Genomic DNA, 27,044 nt, shown 5'->3' on the forward strand with positions numbered 1-27,044 from the left:
CAAACACATGCATACTCACACCTGTGCATTACCAAGATCTAGGCTATGCTGAGGACAGGAGAAAAGGCTCATTGGTGAGTTTTAGGACAGTGAACAGACTGGTGCATAGAGGCAGGCCCCCATGCATTCACTGAATTGCGCTAAGGGTTCCTCTTGCACTAAAGGAGTTACATATCATAATAGCAGCACACACACACACACACACACAGACACACAATACAAACATTTGTTTAAAGGGTAACCATCATTTTTTGTTCAGCAGTCATGATAACTGCCACTCAGGCACCACAATATTTGTAAAATAATCTTCTGTTGACTTTGCCACTAAAGGGAACCTCTGAGGATCCTTTCCTAGATTTGGTGTGCCGCTGAGCCTGGTTGGTAGAGTGTGTCAGGTCAGGCGGTGTCTCATACCAGCAAAACAACGCCCTTGGCTAAATGTGTCGTGCTTCAAATGCCAACTCTATTATGAAATTAAAAATAAATGTCTATGGCACAGACACCACTTCTGAAGAGAGCAGGACAAGTAGAGGTTGTGAAACAACTGCATGGTCTGTCTTGGGTCATGTCTGTCCGTATGAACAAGTTTCAGTTGCAACTCCTCTGCTAAGCAATGAAAGATTGGTGGAGAGTGGATGTGATGGCAAGTATGACTGATCAAAAAATTCTCAGAAGTTTGTGGAGGATGAGAATAGAAAGGTGAAGAGCTTGTCAATAATTATCCTTCTATCCTTTAAAGTTTATATAAAGAATTAAAAAAGCAACCTCAATACTCTTCGGTCCTAAACTTGCTGCTCATATTTTTTTTTTCTCCAACCTCCAGGCTTGCCATCTTGTCCTACATCCCATATTCCAATTACTAGAAAAGAGGCATTGTAACTCTCCCCAAAAGGAAGACTGAAAATATGACAAATGCCAGAACAATTTAAAACTGAGGCCTGCTCTGGCCCTGCCCTGTTCGTTTATAATTTCTTCCTTATTTTTCGCTCTGAATTTTCTCCTAAGGTCGCTGCCTCTACTTTGCCAAAACATGCTCTGATGTCACGGCGATCTGTTGGCTGATGATAAAACTCATCAGTAGTAACTGAAACAAGAGCCCCCCCTTTCTGCTCCTGTTACTTCGGGCTTCCTGGAGAAGTGAAGGGCGAGAGTGAGAACGTGCTTTGGCTCCCTCTGCTAGCACCAGTCATCCTCATCTGCTTCATGGTAATAGCTTCGAACTCTGGGAGCTTGGCCGGACCCTGAACTGAGCCCTAAGGTGTAGTGGTAGCCGTTGGGGACCCTGCAGAGCTGGTGGGAATGGGAAGTGAGTGAGGACACATAGGAAGTCCGAGAGGATCGTCCAGAGTTGCTGGCCAAGGCCTCCTCAAAGGTTAAGGTGTCCTCAGGCACAGGGCAGTAGCTGTCGGCATCCTGGCGTGGTCCTAGGTATGGGTCAGAACCGATTCGCGTAACTGTGCAGGCGGAGTGGCTTGGGGAATCGCTGTACAGCAAGGTATTGTGCTCTGATTGACCCCGGCTCAGACGTCCGGGAGAGTAAGTGGGGCCCCCGAAGTGCACAGGGGAAGAGTGAGCTGTCCGATATGTGACGCTGGGCCGAGGAGTGAGTGGCGTCTGTGGCAGCTGCCTTCGGACTCCGCGGCACGGGGTACTAGCACCGGAGCTGGTCAGACGTGGACTCCCGCTGGCCGAACCACTGCCCTAGATTGAAAGGGTGAAAAAGCACATCAAAACGGCACAGGAACACAGAATGGAAAAAAGAAACACAATGGGACACACCATACACACATAACAGTGAAAAGTCCACAAGACAATGATGTAAGTGGTCACGCATAGACAACACCCATGGTACAAAAAGGATAGGCGGGAGGAGGGTGAAGGATCATGTCCAACATAAAACATACAAAATCACAGCAAAAAAAGACACCAAGAGACAAAAAGTTGGCACAAACACAATATAAAAAGATAGGCAATGGGAATGGAATGAAGAGAAAAACAAGGGAGAGTTTAGAAAAGCAAAAACACACAAGTTCAAGTTGACAGCCTTAAAACACACAACATACAACATTCCATATCATGATTAATGTAGCAAAATCAGTTGTTATCGCAATGCAATTTTCTTTAATAACATATGGGGAATTTTAGGTACCATAGTAGCAAAGGTGGTTACTGCTTTTGCCTTGCAGATTTGAAGGTACATCCGTTTTGTGTTTGTGCAGACCTCAGGGCTCATTCACACTAGGAACTGCATGTGAATTACACAGGAACCCTGTCCGGTTCCTGTGTGATTTACATGCAGTACCATGCACTGCAATTTTCTGCCCATTCATTTTGAAATTGCACCACACCTAAAGTAGTGTATGCACTACTTTTGTAAATGCATTGCAACTAGACTACTTTTGTATGCACTGCTGTTGTGACCTGCGTTTGGAGCGTCATTAACTTTGCACTGACACCCGCCCGCTGCAGATCGCAAGGGAAGTGCTATTGGGATGCGGTGCAGGAAACCGGTATGGAATGCAGGTCTCCTGCACCAAGGTACAGTGTGAAGCAGTGGCGTAGCGTGGGGGGTGCAGGGGGGGCCGGCCGCACCGGGCGCAACATTTGGGGGGGCGCATCCCACGCCAGTGTCACTCTAGCAAATTTTAAAAATTCTTCTTAGCGTGTCACTTCAGCCGCCATCTTCAGGCTAAACGATGGCCGGTCGGCACCCTGTGATTGGGCCAACATTGTCATGTGCGGCAGCGGGGTTGGCCACTGGCAGAGCCCCGCCTCGCTTCTGGAGCCTGCCTCGCCGTCTTCTAAATCAGCCCTGCATGTGCCTCCGTCCCGCCTCCTCTAAGCTCTCACAATCCTCCTCGACCCGCCCCCTGTAAGGGCTCGATGATGCGGTAGTGTCCTCTGTGTAGTGGGCAGTGTAGTGTAGTGGGCAGTGTAGTGGTCAGGTAGGAATCAGGTAGGTCATTGTAAGGGTCAGTGTCGTTGACAGGTAGGTCAGTGTAGTGGCCAGTACAGGAATCAGGTATGTTAGCGTAGTGGACTGGTAGGTCAGTATAGGAATCAGGCTGGTCAATGCTATTGTAGGAAGGGACTCGGGGAGTACTAAAAGTCCGCAGGTTAGGGGCGCAAATTACTTGCCTTGCCCCGGGTGCTGACAACCCACGCTACGCCACTGGTATGAAGGGTCCCTTAAGGTCTTTGAAAGCACTTTGTTCTGCAGAGCAGCCAAAAAGTTTTCATATGCTTTTCCTTGCGCAAGAAACAAAAACAAATTGATTGGTTTTTATTGGCTGGTTTTCATTTAGAGAGGGGCCTTGAGGTAAATGCTCCTTTGCAAAGTAACCTTTTTTTTTTTTTAACCATATTTTAACAATCCTTGTTAAAGATTCATTTTGCCAATGTATAAAGACTTGCTACCCATTTTTAGACCACCCTGTCAGTAACCTAAAAACATAGCAGGTTAAAGCACAAAAACATTGTCGTTTAAATACTTACTTTTAGCAATTTCGATTCCATAAACAATTTTCAGTTCACTTGCAAAGTAACTTGTTAAAGAATTATACTTCTCTGGGAATTGTCAGCTTCCTAGCTCAGCCCCCTTCCTCGCATGTCATAGCCCCCTACTCTTCAAGAAGTGTCTGATTACTCTGTGCTGGCCCAGCTCCTCTGTCCCTCCCTTTACCTTGTTATATAACCATTAATGTAGCTGCTAGGGGAGGAACCCGAAGGGAAATATCACAGAGTGCCACTTGAGTGACAGCTCTCAGTCTGCTAGGGCTGCTGACATCACATTCAAGCAGGAGGAACACATCAGCAGTCTAAGGGCTCTTGGATGTCTACAAAAGAAATCTGTTTACAGGGAAATAACATGCAAAATTAATATTTAATTTAAGATGATTGTTTAAATGAATAGTCTAGCATTTGTGTACTCTTTTTAGTGATGCAGTGCACACAAATAAAGAGGGCACACGGACTAAAACAGGCTCTCACCTGTAGTCAATTGTTATGTGGTAAGGCCAGGGTGGATAAAAATAGATGATTTAAATAAACATTTTAAAAAAATCAGATTTTTAAAAAATTTACATTAGATTTTTTTTTAATTTCTATCAAACTTATCTTAATCAAATGCTTTTGGAGTAAAAATCTATCTAAAAGATAGTTTTCTATTCAAGATACATTAATAATGTAGTTTATTCAGCATGAAATGGAGCTTAGTTATGTAGTATGAGGCTGTATATTCTGCAATATTTACATTTTTGGTAAACTCATTCAATGAATCTAAGCTCTGCAAGCTGAGATAACATGCACTGCATTGATGCATTCACACAATTTCAAATAACTACCAGTACGAATGAGTCCTTGAGCACCTGTCATTTCAGATTCATTAGTGCAGCGCCTGTTAGTGGGCATCCACTCACCTGCTGCCGCCATGTCTCTCACCTTGTTGTGTCATTGCCACATCACCAGCCGTCCCATAAAGTGAATGGGATTGTCGGTGAGTCAACAGCGGGTCAGAGGAGAAGCTGCTGCGGGACAGACATATCAGTTGCTCTTTAAAAATTATGATTTAAATATAGTTTTTTATAGTAGATTTAAATCAAGCCTTTTTACTAGTGATTTAAATGAAGATTTAAATTGTGATTTAAATCAAATCAAAGGCAGATGCATTACACATCCTACATGTGAATGGAGAAAGGAACAGAACTAATGGCTTCCCATTGCTGATAACAAATGTCTGGCATTAGCCATGATAGGCAGAATTTCAAATTCGTACATTTTTTTTCAACACATTTGCACACATACAGTACACTGATCTTAATCCTGTATGCAGCACATTGCAAGGACACATACAGGAGAAGATAGCAATGTAACCTACATCACACTCCTAAATAACACAGACCCATCAGTTGATTTTATAGCCAACAAATACATATAAAACACCATCACACAATTTAGCAGTTCACAGATGTTTCTGAACGGACATCAGCATAGAAATCATTAATGGAAGTAACCTGTGCTGATAGATATAGGGGGACTGCCTAGTGGACCTCTCCTTGTGAAAATGCTTTTTGCCTGGCTATCACACTGACACTTTGAGGGAAATTTACTAAAACTGGTGCACACAGAATCTGGTGCAGCTGTACATAATAACCAATCAGCTTTCAAGTTTTAGGCTTGGTTCACACTGGGGGGCCCCTGACAAGTCACACCTCATTCAGTGCAATGGAACCATTCTAATCGAAGCCACTCAACTCGCTCCGACCTAAAAAAAGGTTCCTGCACAACTTGGGGGCGACTTACATTGACTTCTTTTAAAGAAGTAGTTTGCAAGTAGCGATGAAGTCACGCTGTGCGGCGTGGCTCCAAATTCGGGAGACTTAGGCTTGGTTCACACTACGTCGCTCCGATTTAGGGGGCGACTTGCACGGACTTCATAAAATGAATGTCTATGCAAGTCGCCTCCAGGTTGCCCCGAAGTAGTACAGGGCCCTTTTTCTAAGTCGGAGCTCCTGTATCGCACAATGGGAGCGTGACGGACCGCGACTTGTCAGGCTGTCAAGTCGCGGTCCAAGTCGGACTAGTGTGAATGCGATCTTATTTTTAAAGCTTAATTGAACAAGCTGAAGTTAGAAGTTGATTGGTTAGTATGCACAGCTGCATCAGATTCTTAGTGAACCAGTTTTAGGCTGGGTTCACATATGTGCGGCTGCGGTTTCAAGTTCGGGGTCTGGTGCGTTTCTGTTTATCGGTTCAGGTGCAATTTTTTGCTTGAATTTGCACCTGAATTGGACCCATAAACCCACAGGACCCTTTTTGAAACTGCACCGCAGCCGCCCTGGACATGTGTGAACCGGCTCCATTATAGCTGACCACATTCACATGTTATGTGAATTGGATGCAGTTTAAAACCCATCCAATTCGCATATATGTGAACCCAGCCTTAGTAAATCTCCACCGCGTTTGCTGACCAGGAACAAGCAGGCAGCAAAGTCAGAACTTGGTATGCCTGTTTCAGGAGAGTGACTTGAAAGTGCTGGAGTGAGAGGATCAGCCAGGCAAACTGAAATCTTCAGAAGATCTTCAGGTAAAGTCACATTAGAGAACTCCTGCCTGATTAAAATTATAAAAAGGTTATGTAATGTAGAGGTGCCAATATCATTATATACAACTAAATAACATTTATACCACTAGGGAAAATTCATTTTCTACATGATTACTCCCAAGAAATTGTCCTGTAGCCAGTTTACATACAAAACAGGCTCAGCAGAGATCTACGGAATGTACATGATCCACATAAAATAGGATTTTTTTTCTTCCCTGTAGTACAGTACAGAACACAGGCTTTTTAAAACATTATGATTTGGCTAAATGCAGCTACCTTCAGGTGATTGGACACTGGCAAATAAAGCTGCGGGGACATCCCCTATATAACCTGTACCATTCCCGGCTAGCCTCTGTTGTGTAGAAAGCAATAGGGAGATCATAATAACGGAGGAGAGGGACCTGTGTACTGTACTGTACCCCAGGTAATGGCAAGTCAAAAATCCTATTTTCCTGATCATACAATAGAGGACAAAGGCTTGTTTAATTGTAAGACTGGGACATCCAAAATCAGTCCAATTTAGGGATGAGCAAAGGGTCCACATGATAAGCAGGTCACAAAGTGCTCAACAGACTCGAAGAGCAGCATGTAGAAGATTATGCCCCAAAACTGGCTTTGGAAGAGGCCTGAATACCCACCTGGTAGAACTTAAAGTGGAACTTCACTCTTTCAATCAATATTGACTATTTTTAATCCTTATGCTGCTAGCATTATTAAACAGATAGGAACATATATGAATTTTACTCATTTTAAACTATTTTTTTGTTTCTCAAGTTACTCCCTGGTTTCTTGCCTAAGCAAATTATGTCATATATCCCAGAAGTGTTCTGGAGGGGAGGAATGGTTTTCTCAGCTAAGCACGCCCTCCTGCTTGTATGCCTGAGCTAAGAGCAGATGGACTACAGGAAGTCAATGCTACATGAATCATCTGCCCTTACTCAAGATTCCAGCATAGTCCCACTGCAAGACAAGGCAAAACCTGGCTGGTTCACACCACTGCATTGCAGAGCCACGACATAGGAGCTCTTCATAGGGGACACTATGGTGCAGCTGATCTATAGAAGAATCATCTTGGAATATATTTATCCAGTGAGAGAGAGAGTGAGAGAAACCTTCATAGAAGAAAGTAAGCTTCTGTAGAGAGAAGAGGCGCATCACCTAAAGACATTAGGAAAAACTAAGACTAGCTGAGAGTGGGAGAAGTGATATAGGGGGATGTCCAAGAAGCCTTTTTTGTCAGTGTCCAATCACCTGCATATAACCCCAGTTTTGTTAACTGAAGAAGGCTAAACTAAATCTAAACTTGATAGAACTGTCATCTTGCAGTTAGGGAAAAAAGTACTTTCTTTCTAAAAATGTTGTGGAGTCCCCATGGCGCTAGCATGTGTAAACAATTAAAGTCATTTAAAACATTTTGTGTTTGCAGGTCTCAATCAAGAAAATACGTTTATCTTCTTAGATACTACAACAGCTTTCCCTAATCTGCAGACTGGGAGCTGTGCTGTATTGAAGGGATTAAGTACAAATAAAACTTCTTTAGAGTGTCAAAGACTGGGCTAGGTATCATCTGATCCCCCAATGCAAGGGGAGAAAGCAAAGGTAATAACTGGTTGCATTCAGTTATTTTGGAAACATTATCAACCAAAATCCTTGCTTTCTATCAGGCTGGAGTTCTCTAGAACATCTAAAAATTTTTATTTTGGATAGAATGGGAAAGGCCCAGAACCCCTGTCAGCTTAATTTCCTGACCTAGGAACACAATAGGGGGTGAGGGGAAAATCTCTCCAAAGTGAGAGGAAATTGGTCTTCGACAGTTGTCACCGAATCTTTGATATGTTCCCTTTTAAAGAATTTGCCCAATCTCTTACCAATCTAGATAGCTTTCTGCCCTGCCCTGATGACCTTTGTAGTGTTCAAGTGAGGTACGTTAGATCTTGTTGGTGGTGGCAGGACTTTAGTGAGTTCTTGGAATGGGTCCCTTCTAACCTGTGACGTTTGTTGAGGTGTTGTTGTAAGGTGAGGAGCACTGTGCATAAATATAAAGACTTGGAAACCCCAGTCTGATGGAGAACAATGATCACTTTATTAGTGTAGGACATAGAACATAGCTAACGTGTGTTGGGCAGTTTGGCATTCTACTCTTTCAGGTCTTTGGTGGTTTTAATCCAATGAAATGATCACTGTTCTGCAACTGGTTAAAATTTCCAAGACTTTTTATTACATGCACAGTGCTCCTTACCCACCTCCACAATGTTCTGTTTCAGGTGACAAAGGTCAACTGAATAAAAATAATAGAAACAAGATATCAATAAATATCTCCCAGAGGGAGGTTCTCTAGCATTTCTCTACCTTATTAAGTGTTTTTACTGCTGTCTGTGCCCATACTGGTGTGATTTTGCACCACTTTCTGTCCATCTGCCCCCTGCCACTAAGGCAGGAAGTGAGCAAAAATCAATCAAGTGGGGATAGAGCAATTGAGAAAAAATTGAGGTTTCCAAACTTTCCCATCTTAATGTAAATAACACTCTTGTCTGAATTTGAAGACAAAGAAAGTCTGTTAGTTTATTGCAGGCACAATGGTATAATGCCCCCTCTGCTGGGCACACAATGAAAGTTTGGGTTTGTACGTTGCTGTCCTCACCTGTCTGTGAGAAGCATGATCCTGTCCAGAAGTGGGCGAAGTGGCCCGGCTGTGGTCAGAATGTCGGGGGTGCCCAGAATCTCGGCTGCCATATCGGTCACATGAGTAAAATCGCTGCTTCTCTGAAGAGGATGGCGGTTGCTGCTTGCGTTCCTGGGACCTCCCTCTCTCCTGTCGCCTCTCCCGTGGCAGAGCTTCTGCTGACACAAATTTCCTCAAGTAAGTTAGTCCATCCCCATGATTAAGCTCTGAGGAACAGAGCGAAACATGTTGGGGGTGTGGCCTGGTTGGAGCCCAGGCTGATGTTGCTACACACCCCAGATTGATGGGATCGTTCAGATGTGCGACCACAGGGAGATTTTCTTCTATATTAAGCGATGGTTGGAGCCGGGACGAGCTCCCTCCCAAGCCAGCACTTACAGCAGTGGATAGCGAGGACATGCACCCCTTTCTAAGGCCTGAGCGGCTCACAGTAAGTTAGTAAGCAACTTGAATTGGCTTTGTGACATTTCACCACTAAACAGAGTCTCAGGAAGATAATGTATAAGTTGGCGGGCAGCTTTACACCCCCATCACATACTGCCCAACTCTAGCAAATCTTTTTTTTTTTTTTTAAATATTTGATGGACTGGGTAAGAGTAAATATTTATGTCAAGTTTTTAATAGGGTCTTCATCCACACTTTCTCCTTACTTACTGTCCTGACAAAGAGAAGAAATCTCTGCAGTGGTGACACAGATAAAAGCTCAGACAGTCCTATTGTGTATGGGACCAGGGTGTGCAATAAATTATTGCCCTTGTGGGTATAACCCTCTAATCTGTAGAAGTGGGGTTGCATCTAAACTGTGACTTTATTTATACTGCCCAGGGTATAGTATAAACACAAATGATGCAAATCTAAAATATTGACACCTTATTTTGGACATATGCATTAAAAGATACTTTTTTATTATAGTTACTAGTCCTTGAACTGCATATTCTAGTCCCCCAATTGCAGACTTCTAGACATAGATGGGATGAGGCCTACTATGGGTTTTTGGGTAAGATTAATAGATCTTTTTCACTTTATTCCCATTGATCTGTGCTTTTTTTTTTTTTCTTTCCCTCTCCTCCCCTTTTTTTACTCCTCCCCCCCCCCCCTTGCCTTTCCCATCCTCCTTCCCTTTCTCCTCCTCCATCTTTCTTTTGTCTTTCCTTTTTTGTATCCTAGCTATGGAAATTATATTTTATAACATATGTGTGTATATATATATATATATATATATATATATATATATATATATATGTATATGTATATACACACACACACACACACACACACAAACAGGCATATATAACCCCTGGTTTTTGTTGTGGAGTAATCTGGAATTGGTGTCTCCCCACAGGCCCGGCAGACCTTGGCACTAGCCACTTACCAACAACCCTATTTAAAGGTGAAGATTTTTTGAAAGTTTATACTGATTTACATTTTTTATCAGTGTACTCCTTTGTTGGTTCTATGTCCTCTCCTACCCTCCTTCCACTCCGGAATAGGTATATGCACTAAAATGATTTGTCATCTTATTCATGGTAATATACTTTGTACTCTAAGTACTTTTAATATTTTTTATGAAATGATACAATCACAATGTATTTATATGTATTGTTACAGAATTTTTACATTGAGATCCCAGATCCTGATGAAGTGATGTTCCCGTGAAATGCGTCAACCTTATAGTTTAATCTCAAGACCACGCATACAGTAAACCTAATTTGTTTATTTGGTTTTAAAATTGTCTTTTAATGGATATGTCCAAAATGAAGTGTTAAAGTGATACTAAAGTCTTGTTTTTTGGTTAAAAATAACAAACGTGTTATACTTACCTGCTCTGTGCAGTGGTTTTGCACAGAGCAGCCCAGATTCTCCTCTTCTCGGGTCTCTCACCGGCGCTCCGGGCCCCTCCCTCCTGCCGAGTGCCCCCACAGCAAGCAGCTTACTATGGGGGCACCCGAGCCAAGCCTCTGTTCTGTGTGTCCATTAAGACACGGAGCCGTGGCTCGTCCCCACCCCCTCTCTCTCCTCATTGGCTCACTGACTTTCATGGAAAGTAGCGGGAGCCAATGTTGCCCACTGCTGTGTCCCTGCCAATTAGGATGGAGAGTCCAGGACAGCCTGGGGCTCTCGTGCAACATCGCTGGATCGAGGTGGGGCTCACGTATATATTAGGGGGGGCTGAGGGGGGGAATGCTGCACACAGAAGGCTTTTTATCTTAATGCATAAAATGCATTGGGATAAAAAAAAACCTACTTCCTTTAGAACCATTTTAATATTTTAGATGTGCATCTTTTGTGTTTATACTACACCCTGGGTGGTATAATTAAAGTCCCAGTTTTGATGCACCCCACAGATAAAAACTCAACAGATGTTCTAATCTTTCTTTGCTCTGCCCAAAAGCAAAAAAGTGTTTTTTCCTGGAGTTGGGAGATTAAAGTTTAGTTTCATGTGAACACAGCCTTCCACTCTACAAGCGCAAATATTGAGCTTTACCTGGGTCATCATTCTGTGGGGACCTGTCCATGGACTTTTGTTTTCTCTCTTTGCGACGGTGACATCGGTGGTGGTGCTGATGGTTGCGGTCATGCTGCACCCTCTCTAAGGAATATTCGTACAGCTGGGGCCGCTGCGGGGGAGTCAGCGTTGACACAGAACGTTTCATCTGGCTTGTATCCGTTATAGGCTGCAATGACAATTCACAAACACTCAAACTCAAAGAAACAGGACACTGTTACTTATTACAGTTGTGTTATTTTATAAATATATTGGTTATAGTTATTTTAATTTCAAATCTTTGCAAAGCAAAGTACAGCCTTAGTACAGATTTTAAAATGTACATTTGGGACTGTAGCAGTACAGTAAATCCTGACATGGATATGAATGCACTTCTGCCTTCTAGTCGGTAAAACCGATATAGCAAGTACTTAGTGATGTTGAAAGAAGCCCTTTAAAATTGAAAGAAAATATGGGTTAAAATAAACAAAAACCTAATTTTTTCATTGGGTTTGCACTGAGCTCCTAAAACATCTCATAACTAATTATTCCAATATTAAAAGTAAGTGATGAATAAAACAATTGATTGAATTCTCTCTTAAAGCAGTAGTAAACTCTACTTTACTCAGCCATTTTAAACCTTAATTAAAGACAGACATGTAGATTCCTTTAGCTGCTTTTGTAAATGCATAATTTAGTAGATTTTGTCCTGCTCCCCGTGTGACTGCGTCATTGGCGCATGTGCAGTATTTTCGCCACACTGACTGCTCCGTAAATGTGTATATAGTGACATGATATAATCTTTACTCCCCGTCATTGTAGCTTAGTCCCAAGAGAGCTATCTTCCCTTTCATGTCATAAGGCTTGGCTACATCCTACTGCACATGTGCGAGATTGCAGCAGTGATGTAGCAGAAGGGCGGAAGTAGGGTTCGGAACAGGATCAGGAGGATTAACAAAAGATGGTGCCCGCTTTGGCGGCATCCTGAGAAATAAAACATCAGCTGACATAAAAGTAAGGACACTCTAATGACACTATAACATATGCTGTTAGTTTGTAAAGTGGATTGCAGTTTTGTTTTAACTGGATTGGGTACACCGAGTTTACTACCGCTTTAAGTGAAATCAATCATCAGGAGTTTTATCTTTAACAAATTCTATAATCTTAACCGTAACAGCATGTTTCGCTGTTTTTGCCATCTCTAAACTCAAGTCCTCCCCTTCTGCTGAGATGACAGGAGCAATACTTAAGCCATCGTGGGATATTTAATTAATAGTATGGTTATACTATTATAAAGGGGCAAATTAATCTTCCATCTTCTACTACGTTTTATGACTTTAGACTGTACCTGTGGCATAAAAGTTAGGAATCCATCACCCACATATAATAGTAGGTACCTCTTTTTGCCTGGAGAAGCTCTGGTGTTCTCAAACTTTGCTCTAAAGTGCAAAAGATGATTCCATCTGTGCCCCATCTAAAAGCCAAGGAGGACATCCACCATACTAAATAAAGAGGTATGAGGGGCAGGGCTAGGGACCAATGAGCAACTGTACATGAAGTTAAGATTTACATATTTGAGTGTTCAGGGTGTAAGTGTTCACAGAGAGGTCCTAGAGAAAGCTAGAAATCTGTGCACACACCTGGAGGTGCCTGCCATTATACAGATCGTGAATGACAGATTACTACCTTTAATACCAGTAGAGGTTTAAGCAGGATTGGGGAGGTTTATTTGACTTTATGCTGAAGAGATATCACAGAGACCTGGCTAGAGGCCCATACACACAATCAGAAAATCATACAAAAAATACCGCTTGCGATCAATCATATGATAATCTGATAGTTAGTACACAGCTTTCGTCCGGAATTTTCCGAAGAGTCAAAAGCAAAAATTTTTCTCTATCAATACCAGATCGTACCATTTTTGTTTAACCACTTGCTTACTACCCGCATCACCCCCCCCCCCCCGGTGTTTTACTGTGGCAGACTGGCTCGTCGGAGCTCTACGTTGGCCGGGCGTGGTGCTGGGGAGCGCGCCCCACTAGGCAGAGGGAATGCTGATGCACGGGGACAGCGGCCGCGATTGCGGCCGGGCACCCGAGATCGTTCCCTGCTGAGAGAGAAGGACGGTCAGCTGATGTAAGCACATGATGTAGTAATGTCACTGGTCCCACCAAAAGTGTCATTAATGTCAGTTAGGGGTCCGATCTGTCCACATTGTCGCAGTCCTGCTAAAAATGGCAAAATGCCACCATTACTAGTAAAAAAATAAATAAAAAGGACATAAATCGTTCCCCTAGTATGTAGACGCGATGACTTTTGCGGAAACCAATCAAAATACGCTTACTGCAATTTTTTTTTTAAATAAAAATATGTAGCAGAATAGAAATTGGCCTGAAAGGATGAAAAAATTTAATTTTCAATTTTTTTGGGGATTGTTATATAGCAGAATGTGAAAAATATTGTTTTTTTTTTTTTCTTTTTCAGAATTGTCGCTATTTTTTTTGTTTATAGCGCAAAAAAATAAAAAGTGCAGAGGTGATCAAAATACCACCAAAAGAAAGCTCTATTTGTGGGGAAAAAAAGGACATCAATTTTTTTTTCGGTACAGTGTTGCAGGACCGAACAATTTTCCGTTATAGTAACGCAGGGCCAAATCGCAAAAAATGGCCTGGTCATTAAAGGGGCAAATCCTTCCGGTCCAGAACTGGTTAATCAGCACAGTTTTCATCTGAAAATATAGTACAAATACAATACATTACATCACTTCTGAATTTTTATTTTGTTGTACGAGAATTTTCCTACTATAGTAACCTCTTCATTTTCTATGTAGAGACTAGCATGCAAAAAAAAAAAAAAAAGACGATCATTTGTCCGATAATCTCATTGTGTACTAGGCTTAAGACTCTGCATTGGGATCTGAAGGGGTTTTGCGACACCTTTATTCTTACTCTGCTCTAGCTTTTCTAGGTGAGCACCAATTATCTCTTAGAATCCTCTTCGGTGTCACACTGATCTTGGAAAACTGTGTCTGTCAACAAGATATCTGTGTTTTCATAGTTTAGACTCCTAGTAAATCCCCTTCTCATTTTACTGCATTGTATCCTACAGACCCATAGAAAGAATACTATAGAAAAGGATACAAAGAAAGACTTTTTTGGAGACCATGATCATCTATAGTCTTCGGTGACGCCCATATAATCCAGGATATAGTACTCATATATTGATTATTTGTATTTGGGATTCATGTGAAATGTAAAGAGCATGAAGAATTCTTGAGATGCTTTTGAGCATGGCTTATCTCTATGTACACAATAATAAGCCCCTGTTAAACAGGATCTGTAGTGCTAAAAGAATGGATGTTTATTCTCACTTTTAGCCTGTCTGATATTAAGAAAACTTTGCCCTGTAATGTCAGTTTTACATGAACTTGGTATTTAGTAATGTGACCAAATACCTTGAAACTGATTGCATAGTCTCAACTGAAGTCTAGGTTGAGCCAGGCAAGAAGTTTCCTGATATCAATTCCTCTCTAGTAGAGGTCAAGTGTGAAGTGTTTTCTTCTGATTGCTCCATCCTTCTTTCTGTCTTCTTCTTATAAGACCAATGCTGGTTAACACCTAACTCACTATCAGCCTTATTCATTTTACAGTGCCTTGAAAAAGTATTTATACCCTTGAAATTTACCACATTTTCTCATGTTACAACCAAATACGTAAAAGTACTTTATTGGGATTTTATGTGATAAACCAGGGTTCCGCGGAACCCTAGGGTTTCTCCTGAAGTTGCTAGGGGTTCCTTGAGAAATGGGCAATTTCAGATAAGTTCCCAATAACATCATTGTTCCTCTTAACCCCTTGCTATCTGTAAGGGGGTGATTCTTCCCAATGATGACAAGAGTAAGGAGCATTCTTCCCACTAACTGTCACAATAATTTGTCATGAGTTGTAGATTTTTAATTTTTAGCAGGAGTTCCCCCGAGATCAGAAATGTATTTCAAGGGTTCCTCTGTGTCGAAAAGGTTGAGAAAGGCTGTGATAGACCAACACAAAGTGGCACATATTTGTGAAGGGGAAGGAAAATGATAAATGGTTTTCAATTCTTTTTACAAATAAATATGTGAAAAGTGTGGTGTGCATTTGTATTCAGCCCCCCTGAATCAATACTTTGTAGAACCACCTTTCGCTGCAATTACAGCTGCAAGTATTTTTGGGTATGTCTCTACCAGCTTTGCACATCTAGAAAGTGACATTTTTGCCCATTCTTCTTTGCCAAATAGCTAAAGCTCTGTCAGATTGGATTAAGAGTGTCTGTGAACAGCAATTTTGAAGTCTTGCCACAGATTCTCACTTGGATTTAGGTCTGAACTTTGACTGGACCATTCTAACACATGAACATGTTTTGATCTAAACCATTTTATTGTAGCTCTGGCTGTATGTTTATGGTTGTTGTTTTGCTGGAAGGTGAACCTCCACCCCAGTCTCAAGTCTTTTGAAGACTCTAACAGGTTTTCTTCTAAGATTGCCCTGTATTTGGCTCCAACCATCTTCCCATCAACTCCGACCAGCTTCCCTGTCCCTGCTGAAGAGAAGCATCCCCACAAGATGATGCTGCCACCACCATGCTTCATGGTATGGATGGGGTGTTCAGGGTGAAGTGTAGTGTTAGTTTTCCACCACACATAACGTTTTTCTTTTAGGCCAAAAAGTTTAATTTTGGTCTCATCTGACCAGAGCACATTCTTCCACATATTTGCTGTGTCCCCCAAATTGCTTCTCGCAAAGTGCAAATGGGACTTCTTATGGCTTTCTTTTAACAATGGCTTTCATCTTGCCACCCATTTCATAAAGGCCAGATTTGTGGAATGCACGACTAATAGTTGTCCTGTGGACAGATTCTCCAATCTGAGCTGTGGATCTCTGCAGCTTCTCCAGTTACCATGGGCCCCTTGGCTGCTTCTCTAAATAAATGCTCTCTTTGCCCGGCCTGTTAGTTTAGGTGGACTGCCATGTCTTGGTAGGTTTGCAATTGTGCCATACTCTTTGCATTTTCGGATGATGGATTGAACAGTGCTAAGTGAGATGTTCAAAGCTTGGGATATTTTATTATAACCTAACCCTGCTTTAAACTTCCACAACTTTATCCCCGACTTGTCTGGTGTGCTCCTTGGCCTTCATGATGCTGTTTTATACTGAGATAAAATTACACACAGGTGGACTCTATTTACTAATTAGGTGACTTCTGAAGGCAATTGGTTTTATTATATTTTAGTTAGGGTATTTAGAGTAAAGGGGGTTGAATACAAATGTACGCCACACTTTTCAGATATTTGTAAAAAATGTTGAAAACTATTTATGATTTTCCTTCCACTTCACATTTATGTGCCATTTTGTGTTGGTCTATCCCATAAAATCTCCAAAAATGACATTTATGTTTTTGGTTTTAACATGATAAAATGTGGAAAATTTCAAGGGGTATGAATACTTTTTCAAGGCATTGTAAATCACACTTTAAAACCATAACTGAAATAACTAAAAGGCAACTGCTAACTTATCTCTAGCTTACTCCTTTTCAGAGCCAGGACTCTTTCACACAACCATAGCAAAGGCTACATTCTGCTCTGATTTTTCACATGCAGCAAGAGTCGGAAAACAAAGTACAAAAGTTCACATTCGGTTTTTGCTTAAAAATCTATGGGTATTAATCACTAGTTTGATTTATCTGTGACAAAAAAACATTGACAGACATTGACATGGCTTGCAGAACTGAATGGAAGACTTTGGTTAATGCACATGGGTTTGAGCTACGGTAAGAGCACTATACACACGTGAGATGTGAAATAACAAGTCTACATACGGGTAAGTAACCGTTCCTGGGGGAGAGAGTGCGACTTCGCGGCTGATGAAAGACAAACAGGTGGTGAAGCGGTTCAAACGGCACCAACGGAGACCAGCGGCAGACAGCATTGGGGAGGGAGTATCGGGGGGGGGGGGGGCAAGGGGTGACAGGAAGAAGGAGGAAGTCGGAGAAATAAATTAAGGGAGGGCACGGATAACAAGCAACACAAACACAAGTGAAAGTCAGAGCGGAGTTGGACATAGGCGGAGTGACAATGGGATGACAACGAGGGCAGGAAAGGAGAGTGGTACAAAAAGGAAAAGAGACAAGTCAGCAACAGTTACATAAGATGAGATACATGCACCAGAATACAGTTAGAAACTGGACAATGTTAATGCTATAATGGGTAACATCATGTTCACTCAGGTATATAACGTGATGATCTTTGGAGTCCTCAGACAGACCTGTATGGTAAAATGTTAAAAGTCTAGGATGGTGGTGTACATGTTAACTATACAACACCATGCCAGACATATTGTGCCAGGTCAAGAAGATAATCTATCCAGTCAAGGGGAACAGACACAGGACTTCTTAAAAATACAGTGAAGACAGCTGCTTTCTGGGTTGAGCTACTATCCTGAGGAAAGAAGAATATCCTACCATCTTGGGACCAATGACAGATACAGAAAATGATAAGGGTTGATGTACCAAAACTGGAGAGTGCAAAATCTGGTGCAGCTCCACATAGAAAAAACATGAACTTCCAGTTTTGTTTTTGTCAAAGCTTAATTGAGCAATCTGAAGTTAGAAGTGGATTGGCTATCATACACAGCTGCACCAGATTTTATACTCTCCAGCTTTAGTAAAGCAACCCAACAGTGTTTTAGACAGTGTTTTCTGTTTATTCTCTAGGGCAGGGTTTCTCAACTCCGGTCCTCAGGGCACACTAACAGGCCAGGTTTGCAAGAAAACTGAAATACATCACAGGTGATATCACTTGCTGCTCAGTGATTGAAGTATTCTAGTCTGCATCTCCCCAAGGTAATACCTAAAATCTGGCCTGTTAGTGTGCCCTGAGGACCAGAGTTGAGAAACACTGCTCTAGGGACAAGTGAACTATGAAGTAGGTGGACATGTTGTGGCTAGTATGTATGATACTACAGTCTCCAGGAACCAAAAGACATAACTTTGTAAGCAGTATTAAGAATTACATTTGGTAATAGCACAGTGTATCAATTTTCTAAGGAACCTTAGTACTTCCTGAGAAGTACTAATAAGGTTCCAGTGTTGGACAATCAGTGTTGGCGAGACTGCAGTCCATCCGTTCCCTAGGGTAGGTAAAATAACTTCAATGATGTACTAAATAGAAATGTAAAAGATATAGGTGCCGCTCAGGTTAGAGGTACAGTCCAAAGCAAACCGCTGTATAGGCTGGTCAGGATGGGAGCCTGTCCCACACCCCCAACATTTAAGTGCATCATTGGCTGTCATGTGACGGCCGATGATGCACCTAAAAACCCCCCTTTCTTGCTCAGAACTCCCATTTCCATTTCCATGATTATTAAGCCCCGGGGGGGGGGGGGGGGGAGTTGAGGGAGTGGCGTGGCCTGAGCCCAGGCTGCCACTCAATCTTTCACTCGGATCTGCTTTGTGATGTGCGGTTAACGGATGCATTTTCTGCCCTACTAAATAGAAAGGTTACGTTTCAGACCAGTGTTGGAGAAAATGTAGTCTATGCTTTCTTAAGGGTTAGTGACATACCTGCATAAGAGTAGTGAAGAAGCAATTTGTGGTATGGACAATGTTGGTGACAATACAGGCTATCCTTTTTCTAGGGACAAAACACCATCCCTTTCTCAAGTGTATGGAAGAACTGGACATTCGTGTTTTGGGATAGTATTACTATTGATATGGTCCAGTGATTCTCCAAGAACAAAAAACATCATTTCCTGAGGAATACAGAGATGGATATATGCTATGGACCAGTATTAGTGACAATGCATTCTAGGGGACCTTTTACTTCACTTCATGAGGAACATGACAGAGGCAAACATTTTAGGACCAATGGACAAAACCGATTCAAACAAATATGGAGAAAATGTAAAGCAGCTGCCCAAGACAAACTGATGCCTAACTTGTTTTTCCAGTGAATAAAAGGTGAAATCTGTTTGGTTCCTTGCCCAGTTTTCCTTGTCAATTTTTCCTACAAAGCCCCATTTTTGGCCTAGGCCCATTTGTGGTATTATTGACATTAAAGTGTATTCATTCCCTCTACTACCTAATTCATTAATATTGATTCTGTCCAAACAAGGGCTTCATAGTCTCGGGAGGCAACAGATAATTTTATTTTACAAAAAACCTAGTAAAAGCTACAATAAATACAGCCATTCACTTACATGAGCTTCTGCAGCCAGGCGCGGCATGGACACTGCTCGCCCTTGTGTCTCCAGTCCCGTCGAGTGCTCTCCACCATTAGATAAACTTTGCCCAATTTCTTTCATTTCTTTCATTTCTACAGACTGAAAAAGAAATTACTCTAAACTAAGATATCTATATTAGGATGTTTAAATGTTACACAACATCAGTACTAGTGGTTTTTGATAGAGACTTGAACGTTTTCAAATACTGGGTTTTAGAAATGATTGCTGGTCATTTCTGAATTCCAAACTTGCTTAGAAAACTTGCTCCTGGTGTTTATTTTAAAGAGCACTTCTTTTATTATTCACATTCAGAGTTGTTAACTTTACAGATAAAAAAAAAAAATGATTTAAAAAGAAAAGCAGAATGATGGTAGGAATGGAAAATATAGGCATACCTGCTTGACCTGCACCTGAGTGTGAATCTCCTCTGAGTGGCCCCTTTGGAATGCTGTGCTCCGTGGGGTGGAAAAAGGGTCTGGGGCTGGCTGGGTCCCCTGCGTCCCCCATGAGCTTGATTCCCGGATTCCACTCTCCTGATTGGGTCTGCAATAAGGTCAATAAATGTATCATTAATAATCTGTAATTAAGTAATCACATTTAAAGTGGACCTGTAGCTTTTAAAATATCAGTCCAAGTTATTAATTTTTCGAATATATCTTTTTTCAGAATAGGCACTTTCAGGGTTACATTTTAGCAGCTGGCTGGACACCATCTCAAAACAAGTATGCAGAGTATGAATTTCGACTTCTCTTTGACTTTCCTGATCTACATGCTTATTTTGTGACAGTGTCTCAAAGCGATCAAGCTAACCCTCTTTCCAGAAGTTTAATGCCTCATGCACTATGGGAGCCCTAAGAACTGAAGTTAAAACACACTGTGTAATAGGGAAGAATCACTTTGGGACTTTTGACAGTATCTTTAAACTCGAATACTCACACCACGCCACCGTTGTTCAAGGATGCCGAGCTCTTTTGTCGAAGGAACATTTTGCTGTTGCCAAATGGGCTAGGAATGTTCTGTTCCAGAGTGGCTTTTAGCGGTTGGAAAAGGGACACTGTTCCGGTCTGTAACATGCAATACAGTCGCAAAAATAAGAGCTCATTCTAAAACATTTCTAGAACAACAATGACAAGGTTTTAAATTTTGCTTACCTCAATAAATCTTTTTTACCTTCCTTAATTATCCTAATTTAGTTATGTACATATAAATCTGTAGAGGCAGACATACAGCGGGTAAAATAGGTTTTGAACACATCACCATTTTTCTAGGTAAATATATCTCTAAAAGTGATAGTGACATGAAATTTTCACCATATGTCGGTAACAATCCATGCAATCCATACATACAAAGAAACCAAAACAAACACATTCAGAAATAAGGTTATGTGTAATATAATGGAATGACACAGGGAAAAGGTATTGAACACGTTAACTGAAATGTATTTAATACTTTGTACAGAATCCTTTTTTGGTAATGACAGGTTTAAGACGCCTCCTGTATGGACAAACTAGTCACATTCATTGCTCAGGTGTGATTTAGGCCCACTCTTCCACACAATCTACAAAAGGTTCCGTGGGCCTCTTCTATGAACTCTGATCTTTAGGTTCTTTTTATAGATTTTCTATTGGATTCAAGTCAGGTGATTGGCCGGGCCATTCTAGCAGCTATATTTTCTTTCTTTGAAACCAATTGAGAGTTTCCTTGGCTTTGTGTTTGGGATCATGGTCTTGCTGAAACGTCCACCCTTGTTTCGTCTTCACCATCCTGGTAGATGGCAGAAGATTTTTTTCAAGAATGTCTTGGTACATTTTTCCATTCATCCTTCCTTCAATGATATGAAGTTTGCCAGTACCATATGCTGAAAAACAGCCACACACCATGATGTTCCCACCTCCAAACTTTAATGTTGGTATGGTGGTGTTTTTGGGGTGATGTGCAGTGCCATTTGACCTGCAAACATGGTGTGTATTATGGCATCCAAAGAGTTCAATTTTGGTCTCATCTGACCAGACTATATTTTCCCAGTTCTTCACAGGCTTGTCTAAATGTTGTGCAGCCAACTTTAAATGAGCTTCAACATTCATTTTCTTCAGCAATGGAGTCTTGTGTGGTGAGTTCGCATACAGGCCATGGCGGTCTTTCTGAAGCTCTCCACAAGTGGTCCTTGGCTCTTGGACAACTCTGCTTATAATTCTTTTCACTCCTCTGTCAGAAATCTTACGAGGAGCACATGGTCGTGGCCGGTTTATGGTAAAATTGTGTTTTGTCCACTTCCGGATTATTGGCCCAACAATGTTCACTGGAACATTCATAAGTTTAGAAATCCTTCTGTAACCAATGCCGTCAGTATATTTTGCAACAATAAAGTTGCGAAGGACTTGAGAGAGCTCTTTGCTTTTACCCATCATTAGATGTTTTTTGTGTGACACCTTGGTAATTAGACACCTTTTTATAGGCCAGATCAGTTGTGACTGAACTAGCTGATATTTGCACTGACAAGGGGCAGGATTGCTTTATAATTACTGATTTCAGCTGCTGTCTTGGCTTTCCATGCCTTTTTGTACCTCCCTTCTTCATGTGTTCAATACTTTTTTCCTGTACCATTCAATTATTAGCTTAATTTAAAAACGTATGTGTTTTGGTTTCTTTGTACACATGGATTGCATGGGTTGTTACCAACATGTGCTGAACGTTTCATGTCAATAGCACCTTTAGAAATATATTCACCTAGAAAAATGGTGACGTGTTCAAAACTTATTTTACCTGCTGTATGTAACTTTTGCATAAACCACTGTGTTCAGCTTCCACCTTGCTTGTCAGCTGCTAAATATTACCACTTTCAGAAAAAAAAAAAAAAACCCAGGCACCTTAAGTGTTTGTAAACCTCAGACATGTAAAATAAATAAAGCATATCCAACTATAGTGTGTACTAGCCTCAATCCAAAGCACAGAACGTGGATTCTCTCTGTTTGCTCATTTCTCTGCTATCTGCATGATTCACTTCTGGCAGTTTTTCTCAACCCATCAACCTCCCAGGGGACGGCCTTCTTCCCTCCATCATACAGCTGGAGACTCATAGCTCTGTTTGTTAAACAAGCCCATAAGCCTGTGCAGAGGGGGGAGTGTCCCTTTCCTTCAATTAGCTGTGGTGTCCCTCACCCCTTAGGAAACTGCAAAACCAAAAGCCCACCTGAAAAGCTTAGGTGACCAGCTTATGTGACTCTGGAAGTCCTTGGGGCATCAAATCTCTTAAAGTGCAATAAACTCCAGGCCCTGATGTCTCTTCAGCCTCTTACTATATAAAACGTTTTCAGTCTTTCTTGCCCCCATATGACTGACCTGTTAAAACTTCCACTCTGTCAGCTAGACCCACTAGACCTTCGTAATTACTGCCCGATCTCGTTACTGAACGTAGATATGAAAACTGCAGTCAAAATAATTGCAACCAGGAATAACACTTTCTTACACACTCTAATCCATAAAGACAAAATAGGCTTTGTCTCATATAGACAATCATCTGGTAATACTCACAAAGTTATTCGCTTAGGTCTGTTTCAAACAGGTTTTAGCTTGTATAAAAGCAGTGTGAACAGCAAGCTTTTTACCAAGCATTTATAGAGCTATCAGCAAGCTTTGTTGAAGCTTTTAAAGTACCATTCAGCTCCAGTTTGTAAATGTTAAACACAGATCCAAATGGGACTATGCTAATAGCCATTTTAAACAAGCTGCTAGCAGGCTTCAGCACTACTTAAAGCTTGCTGAAGTGACAATCAGCCCTCCCATTAGGTTCTGTGTATAACATTTTCAAACAGGAGCTGAAAAACGATTTAAAGGCTTAGAGAAAGTTGCATGAAGCTTTGTAATAGTTACATAGTTGCTTTCTCTTCACACCGCTCTTATACAAGCTGAAACAGGTGTTAAACAGGCCCCAATCCACCTAATACATCAAAGGCAAATCCAAGGCATGGCGATAGATCTAGATATACACAAAGCATTCAATTCCCTCTCCTGGAACTACACTGCTCAAAAAAATTAAAGGAACACTTTGAAAACACATATACTGATATCGACTAGGTAATGTGATAGGGATGAAAGGATGCCCTATTGTTTGATGGAAAAGAAAATTATCAACCTACAGAGGGCTGAATTCAAAGACACCCCAAAAATCTAAGTAAAAAATTGATGCAGCAGGCTAGTCCATTTTGCTGAAATTTCAATGGTATCAATTCCTTCATCCTTTAGGAACTGGGTGCATACTCTCGCCACATGAGGCTGGGCATTGTCCTGCACTAGGAGGAACCCAGGACCCACTGCCCCAGTGTAGGGTCTGACAATGGGTCCAAAGATTTCATCCCAATGCCTAATGGCAATCAGGGTGCCATTGTCTAGTCTGTAGAGGTCCAGGTGTCCCTCCATGGATATGCCTCCCCAGACCATCACTGACCCACCACAAAATTTCAGTAGCCTCCACCTGCAAAACCATTCTATTTTGGAGGTCGTCTCATTGTTGCCCATCTAGTGCCCCTGTTGTTAATTTCATTAACAGAAAAGCAGCGGAAATCAATTAACAACCCCCTCCGCTACTTAGCTGACCAGCTCAATATCCCAGGAGTTTAATTGACTTGATGCTATACTCTTATTAAAAAGTGTTTCTTTTATTTTTTTGAACAGTGTACATATATTATGTTCTGGACAAGTGGGAATTTATAATCCTCTTTTTTTTATCTTGGCTGAAAGCACTATACCACTTAAAGGTACCAAGGACTGCCATGTGTTACATGTATGACACACCATTGGAAAAGCGCTATTTGACTTCTTTTAATTTGGAAGTCAACATCATTTGGTGGATGTGGTGTTTGTGTTTTCTTAAAGGCACAGAGGAACACACTTTAATTGGTCACAACACACATTTTTATGGATAGATATTATATGGATTGATGGTTTGGGCACAAGATGAATTGAGTCACAAATTATTTATAGTGGATTTATGAGGATTTGCTCCTAACCCCAACTCAACCATATACAACCCTGCCCATTCTATTTTCCACACCTACACGATTCTCAAAAATATGTGATCTAACTATCATTGAAGATAAATCCTCTGCCCTCTGCTTCCTGATACTACCATGGCTTCCAAATTTGGGTTTTTTTTTAGCCCACTTCACATGTCAATTATATGGGTATTAACCTTACCCACTCCTATCATACTCAAAATCTTTCCTCCTAGGAATACCATCAACTATTATGGATAGGGAAAATGTATGCCATCAAAATGCCAATTTTACCAAAGCATGTTTATCTGTTTCACAACCTTCCTATCCCCTCATATGTGTTGGAACTATGCTCTACAATTCATTTGGTTCAATAAAAAAGTGTCTCTCCTGCCCCATAATATACACGCACAAGAGGCAAGGCAGCCTTGGAATCCCCAACTTCAACTCATACAAATCACCCCATTGAATTCTCTGTACACCTCACAGCAGGCCCCCTTGTGGGTTGATCTGGAGACATTTTGTTACTATGATGTTTCTATTCATTTACTTCCCTGGGTTTCATCCAGATCCAGACCAGCTTCCATAGACCCACTAATGTGACAAACCCCTAACATTTGGGACAAATTTCATTATGCTTACTCCTTCCTTAAAATTAAACTTTACTCAGAAAATTAGGTCCTGCTAGATTGCTTCATGCTGGCCTCTTTTGCAGGTATAGCTATGTAAAACATTAAGGGCCAAACATTTTTTGGCGGATCTGAACAGTCCCCCCATGCATCCCTATGTTGACATATTATAAGAATGTCTAATCTGTAATTTGATGCCTTTTGGAGATTTTTCCATCTTTCCTTGGCTTCTTTATGCACATTAATACAAATTTTTACCTGGGGTGCCCAAACTTTGATCCCCACTGTACTGTGTGCCCTTATGTTGTAAAGTGCTAAACTGTTGGCACTATATAAATTCTGTATAATATTAATAATTTCAAGCACCAGGGTTGGATTGGAATGTTTAGTTCAGAGAACAGGAGCAATGCTTATTCTTAGCACAATAAACAGGCAGGAGGGAGAAGTGACGGAGGAAGCTGCAGGTTGTAAATAGTAGTGTCAGTTTTTGGTTACATACTGCAGCAGGGATGTGTAAATCATCAATGTGGTGTTTTGGCAGGAGAAAATGATCATTGCTTTAGCTGTTTGGCTGAGGTTCTGCTTTAATAAAATGTTGAATACATGACCTATCAGGTGTATTGGACGATTGCAGCTGAGAAACACTGGCCCACAGGGCTACTAAAGACTTTGGTATGCTACGTTTAATTGTAAACTGTATTAAAACTTTATGTATATCACACATACAGGACATGATCCAACCACAAAAGCAAACCCACAGTGTTCTGCTGCCCTCTAGTTGCGACTTCAGCTAACTGTTCATAAGCAAACTTCCTAACATTTTACAGAGCCAGTCACAGCTGCTAATCATACACTTTAGAATGGGTATTTTTATATCACATATATTTCCATTACATTTGATTTGTACCTGAGATAAGACTCCAGGTGGCTGGTGAGATTGGTCCCGGGTGTTTTTGTTCTGCTTGTAGAAGTCAAAGATCATAAGAGCTGCGTAAACTTTCCCAACAGTCATTTCCTCCGCTGTGACAATAAAACACTACAGTAAATCTAATGTCACACCACACACAAACACACACTAATGTCCTCTGGTTTCACCATACAACAGAATACGTTTATACATCTCTGAATTTTTTGTCTGTTCCTTCTTATTCTTAATTAAAAGGAATTTATATTATTTGCCATTTTTTTATTTACACGTAAAAGCAATCAGCTTATTGAAATAAATCTTACCTATAACATTTTGGAAATGATGAGGAGAAATAAAAAGTTATAATTGTGCAGGAAACCGGCATTTGGGGTGTACGCCACATTAACTAAGCAAATAGACCTATTTTGGATCTCTATGCACCACCTACGCCAGTTTCTACTTCACAGCGAAACACAAACTGGTGTAGGATCAGCTCCTAATTACCAAAGGGATTGAAGCAGTTTTCTGCATGGAAAACTGCTGCAGATCCATGCCAGGTCAGATCTGTCATTTGGGATGGGAACAGACAAGGAACATTTCTCTCTCTGTTTGTGCAGTGATTACACTGCATAACTCAACCCAACCTTTAAGTGTTACTGCTCCTACCTCCTGAACTTAGCTGAGCAGGAAGGGTAGGAGGATCAGAGCATGCAAATCCAGCTGAACTGGTCTGTGCCATGTGGCATTCAATTAAAGTAGAACTATAGGCAAATCATTTATTTTTTTCAATTTTGGATAAAGGGAGGGTTATAAACCCCTGTCAGTTTTTTTTTCTTTTGTCATCTGTGTCCCATTGAGGGTATTTAGTTCCTTTTCCATAGCCAAAACAGGAAGTGAGAGGAAATCCCTGCAAACTAAGGGAATTCCTTGGGGCCCCACTGGAAGATTTTCCCTCTATTATTTTTTGAGGATAACCCAAAATTTGGGATTT

At 41.2% G+C, this 27,044-nt stretch overlaps 1 protein-coding gene across 1 annotated transcript in view; it reads right to left on the reverse strand.

The window, feature by feature from the left end:
• Positions 1 to 985: 985 nt before the first annotated feature.
• CACNA1B (calcium voltage-gated channel subunit alpha1 B) overlaps positions 986 to 27,044 on the reverse strand; it is a 450,568-nt gene continuing 424,509 nt past the window's right edge. Inside the window, exons 41-47 of the mRNA XM_082263407.1 lie at positions 26,054 to 26,166; positions 20,463 to 20,590; positions 19,922 to 20,069; positions 19,503 to 19,625; positions 11,272 to 11,461; positions 8,745 to 8,941; positions 986 to 1,701 (exon numbers count right to left, since the gene is read on the reverse strand). Coding sequence (XP_082119533.1) covers positions 1,177 to 1,701; positions 8,745 to 8,941; positions 11,272 to 11,461; positions 19,503 to 19,625; positions 19,922 to 20,069; positions 20,463 to 20,590; positions 26,054 to 26,166 — 1,424 coding nt within the window. The 3' untranslated portion in view covers positions 986 to 1,176. The remainder of the gene's footprint in view (positions 1,702 to 8,744; positions 8,942 to 11,271; positions 11,462 to 19,502; positions 19,626 to 19,921; positions 20,070 to 20,462; positions 20,591 to 26,053; positions 26,167 to 27,044) is intronic.

This window comes from Pelophylax lessonae, assembly GCF_965119305.1.
Source record: "Pelophylax lessonae genome assembly, chromosome: 7".
Lineage (NCBI taxonomy): Eukaryota > Metazoa > Chordata > Amphibia > Anura > Ranidae > Pelophylax > Pelophylax lessonae.